The 5380-nt window shown below is 38.5% G+C and overlaps 1 protein-coding gene across 1 annotated transcript; it reads left to right on the forward strand.

The window, feature by feature from the left end:
• The first annotated feature begins 220 nt into the window (after nt 1-220).
• LOC132637673 (uncharacterized) lies at nt 221-855 on the forward strand. Its single transcript, XM_060354728.1, has 2 exons — nt 221-421; nt 571-855. The coding sequence occupies exons 1-2, from the start codon at nt 221-223 to the stop codon at nt 853-855; spliced, it is 486 nt and encodes a 161-aa protein (XP_060210711.1).
• The last annotated feature ends 4525 nt before the right edge of the window (nt 856-5380 follow it).

The following is a 5380-nucleotide window of genomic DNA, read 5'->3' on the forward strand; positions in this document are numbered from 1 at the left end:
AGTTTATAGCAAATTTCTGGAGGTCCTTTTAGAAGGGTCTGGGACTCAGGTGAGCCTCAATACAACATTCCATCTACAAATAGACAGATAAGCAAAGCAGACAATCCAGACCCTCAAAGACATATTGTGGGCCTGTGTTTTGGATTTAAAAGGAAGCTGGGATAACCATTTGCCTCTTGTAGAGTTCGCATATAATAACAGCTACCACGCCAGCATCAAAATGGCACCTTATGAAGCTTTGTATGGTAGAAAGTGCAGGTCTCCTATCAGGTGGTTTGAAATGGGAGAGTCGAGTCTATTTGGACCTGATCTAGTTCACCAGGCTGTAGAAAAGGTAAAGCATATCCCAGAACGGCTGCGAATAACTCAGAGCTGTCAGAAATCCTATTCAGATGTTTGTCGACGAGACCTCGAGTTCCAGGTTTGTGATTGGGTATTTCTGAATATTTCACCTATGAAGGGCGTAATGAGATTCAGGAAGAAAGGAAAACTTAGATTGAGGTACATCTTACCATATCGATTTATTCGAAGAATAGACCAAGTAGCTTATGAGCTAAAATTACCCTGTAGTTAGAACTTGTTCACCCAGTCTTTCATGTTTCTATGTTGAGAAAGTATATTAGAGATCCTTCTCGGATAGTACCAGTAGAAAATGTTCAGGTGATGGAAGACTTATTGTATGAGGAGATCCCAATAGCTATATTGGACAGGCAAGTCTATAAGTTAAGAATGAAGGAAGTGGCCTCCGTGAAAGTTCTATGGTGCAACAAAAATGTGGAAAAGGTCACATGGGAAGCAGAGAAAACAATGAAAGCTAAATATCTGCATCTATTCCAGCCCGAAGGTTCTATATGATTACAATTAGATTGTGTCTTTATTTTAATATATTACAAAATGGTACTAAATTTTGGTTTCATACTTAGAAGATAATCAAGAAAAGAATGTGGTATGACCAGGAAAGGAACTTCCTAAACGCGAGGTGAGCTTCTTAGTAGTGTACTTAATGTTCGACATTCGTATATGATGAAATGAATTGACATATTACATTATATGGCCTTTTAAGGTGAGATTGATATTTTTTTCTGCTTGGTGACACGGCTTGGATAGTAATAATTATAGGGACACTCTATCGAAATTTCCCCAAGGATCCCTAAGAGTAGTTTTACCCCTATATGTCTTTAAATTCAAGGGAAAATATTCCTAAGGGGAGAGGATGTTACACCTTATACCTTTAGCATCGTTGTATCATAAGTAAACTAACGTAAGCTCGGAGAGGTCATGAAAATCCTACAAGGTTAGGGGAGGTCTTGAACAAGTGTTAACTGTGGGTTGTAAAGGTTAGCGGTTAATCGAATTGAAGGAAAGGAGTTTCGTCAAAGTCCGAGAGTGTTGGAGGGGTGTTCTGTGTCGCAAAACTCATTCTGCCTCCCAGAAAGGGACCTAGATAGAGGAAAACCATTGCCAAGCTTTCTACCTAGAAATGCGAAAGCGAATGCGGCCGCATCTTGTGAAATGCGTTGCATATCCCAATGCATTTCCGAGGCGATGGCAGACTTTGGATGTTATAAACTCATTCAACATTTAATTTTTGGGTCATTTTTACAGGTCATTTTTTACCCAACTCAGTTCTTACACCCTCTAAGGAGTTCCCAAACCCCTCTCAAAGATCCAAAAGCTTATCTTAAGTAAATCAACCTTAAAGTGTAGTAAATCTCATAGAGATGCTTGTATGATGTTGTATTGAAGTTGAGGGTTACTTCAAGTGAAAGTAGACTTTGGGAAAGGATTGTTATTTTTGTTCTAGGTAAGTTTAATCTTCCATTACTTGTAATTAAGGATATCTAAGTGTATTTGAGTGAATTGCAGAAGAAGAAGCCATAAGATATATGAAAGGTTCTTATGCTGTTGTTATTGAATTGATAGGCTGTTTTGTGATATCTTGTGGTGGAAATAAGGTTTGATTATGATGTATATATATGATGGTTGTGTCACACCCTAACCTTATTAGGGTGTGATGGGCACCCGGCCCCATATACGGAGCCGAGCGAACCCGCAGGCTCTGATTACACACCTAATTCCTTGGGATCCATCAAATCAAATACAAGTAAAATACATATTAAGCTGTCAAAATTTTCCTCTTACCGATCAAGATTAAACAAAAATCTGTAAACATATGAAGTTTACTACATAACACAAAATAACGTATCGGCTGATGGAGCCGCTTACAGACTGACAACCATTACCCACGACGCTGTCTGCAAAGTCTCTAATACTGATCAGACATCACAGCATACATACTCTGACTCGGCAGCACTCCTGGAGGAAATGGAGCCCGCCAATCCACTGGATCATCCTCAGCTAACCTCGTCTATCCATATGTGGGTACCTGCGCGGCATGAAACGCAGCCCCCGAAGAACAGGGGGTCAGTACAGAATATGTGTTGAGTATGTAAGGCATGAGTACAGAAAACAGAACCATAACTGAAACAGATAGAACAACATACCAATAGCTTATCCAGATTACCAAACACTTACTATTTTTCCTTTCTAGACACGAATCATATTTACTCATCTCGTATGCCAGACGGAATACAGAATATACAAATTGCTCAAATGATCTCATATATCAAACGGAAAACAGAAGATACGGAAGGTCGGAATGCTTACTCTCCAGATCCAAGTCATGCATATCGGAATCGGATATCATATCATATATGCGGTAGCCCCGGGGACATATACCACGCCGGGAACCGAACACATCACATCACACATACGGTAACCTCGGGGACAAATAACACGCCGAGGAACCGGTGAACAATGCCAAAGAATGCGCACAATAACATAGGAACGTGGTCGCCACTCCTGTCTTTGGCGCCACAACATATCATACTTCAGAAGATTTTCTCCGATCTCCGTCACACATCACAACATAACCACGGCACCCGGGGGCGGACAGATAACACAGCACCCTGAGCCCGGACACATCATACTTCGTAATATATCCTCGGTAACCGGGGACGGACATATAGCACAGTACCCCGGAACCGGACACATCATACTTCGGAATTCATATATGGAACCCGGCCTTCAGCAGAGGACTCGGTGAACCATCCGCACGATACATACCGGCCCGGGACTCGGTGAAAGGAGTCATAACATATGCACGAGCAGAATAGTGCGAAACCATACGCACACAAGTCAGGATCCGAGGCACAACATACTTATATACAAACATGCTTATCGACATATGAAGGTTCAGAACAAGTTTCGGGTCAATCGGAGTTAGTATACAAAGTTACGAGCGTTTGAAGTACAGAACGCTCTACAATCATTTCAGAAGCCTTTCTTGGAAAACCAAAGCCGTAATCGGGTTAACTACCTTTTAGACATGATTATGGATCAAACCAAATAGAACTCTTGGAATCGTACGTACGTATCAAAGACTGTCAAAGACTCGCTGGAATCATGAAATGTGCCATCAGACTTACAGAATCCTTTTAGAGACATATTCTGTGGAAGTTAGAGACATTAAATCTTCGGAACTCTTTTAGAAACACATTTCTTTATACTTATCTCGTTACTGAATCGTATCATGGGCTCGATCATGTCAGACATACCTATATCAGAAGTGACTCAGAATCGTAGGCAGACTCAAGAACATATTAAACAGAACTTCAGAGGCAAATCCCCTTCGAGTATCATATGGACCAAATCAAATATAACTTTTAGGGTCTTATGTACATACCAAAGTATATTAAAGACTCAGTGGAATAGTTAAACGTACTATCGTTGGAAATTAAGATGTTAATCATACCAATTATCTTTCGAATGCCGTTTAGAACATATCAAATAAAGCTTTGGACATTTACACATACAGAACTTTTTAGGGACAAAACTCAGAATTCAAGAGTAGAATTTCCCCGAAGTACATATCGTATCATACCTTATGTTGCTCTAAGACATGCCAAAAGAAAAGAAGGGTAAGCCTTACATACCTGTGCCGCGACCAACTAGTTACGCTTGTTCACCCAACTCGTTAATCTACATGCAAGAGAATTCATCCATCCATTAGTTCCATTATCATATACTTGCTTTAACCTTTCAAGCACATTCACTTATATTCTGCCGGAATTTCGGCAGCACCTCCCCTGTAAATATACCAACCCCGAGAATATGGCTCGGCCCCAAATCAACAATAGCACACCCGAGAATTCAATTCGGCCAATTGTCAACATTCCGGGAATTCAACCCGGCCAAATTATCAATAACAATACCAACATTTATATTTCAACTTCAATAATCAATTCAAAATGTATACCAATATTAGTAATTTCTTCCATAATCCACGAATGATTTCAACTTCATGTCAAATCATGCAACTTTCATTTTTCCATCATGAACTTCACAACACAGCAACTAAAACATTAATTAGGATCAATTCACTTCAACTTACCAAATCACCCATTATTCGGCCACAACAATTACATGCATATTTTCATAAATTTTTCCTTTCATTTCTATTCATTACAACAACAACCAATATACTACATAAAATTAGTCCAACTTTTCTATACAACAAGGCATATCCACGGCCAATACCAAACATATACACGACCACTTACAACACCCATAATCCATACGTTAACAACATCATTTTTCACAAATAGAAGAAACCATGTTCATGTCACATTCACTTCTAAAACAACCCATAACAATTCCCACTTCTACTTGAATCATTAACCTTCATTTTCATCATAGAGCCCACACAACAACAACAATAAAATTGCTAAATAAAATTAATTCATTTGTTCTACTCCATGGAACCATATTCGTCCAACACCCTACATACATATTTCCATGAATCTCACCCTTTTCTACATACCACAACATACATAAACCATTCATAACACATAAAAGAGATTGAATGCATACCTTTATACTTGATTTTCCAACTTTGGCTAGGGTTATAATACCTTCCAAAAAGACGTTTTATTTGCTCCAACGCTCATACCACGTCGTAGAGAACCTTCAAATTAGTGGAAATACTTGAAGAAAATTATTTTTGATCCAATACTTCAAGGCTTCTCTTTTTTTTTTTTTCCTTTTTTCTCTCTTTGGCCGTCCCCTCTCCTCTTCTTGTTTTCCTTTTTCTCAAATTTTTCTTGAACCAAATGGAGACTTCATATATATATATATATATATATATATATATATATATATATATATATATATATATATATATATATGTATATATATATGTCTTCCCCCACTTCCACATATTTACACTTAGGTCCTTCAAGATAATAAATAGGGTTACTTGTCCCCCTTCTCCATTGTTCTTGAACTTTCCATAATGAGTAAGGAAGACTAATTTCTTGTT

The sequence above is a fragment of the Lycium barbarum genome, chromosome 4 (genome assembly GCF_019175385.1).
Source record: "Lycium barbarum isolate Lr01 chromosome 4, ASM1917538v2, whole genome shotgun sequence".
NCBI classification, from domain to species: domain Eukaryota; kingdom Viridiplantae; phylum Streptophyta; class Magnoliopsida; order Solanales; family Solanaceae; genus Lycium; species Lycium barbarum.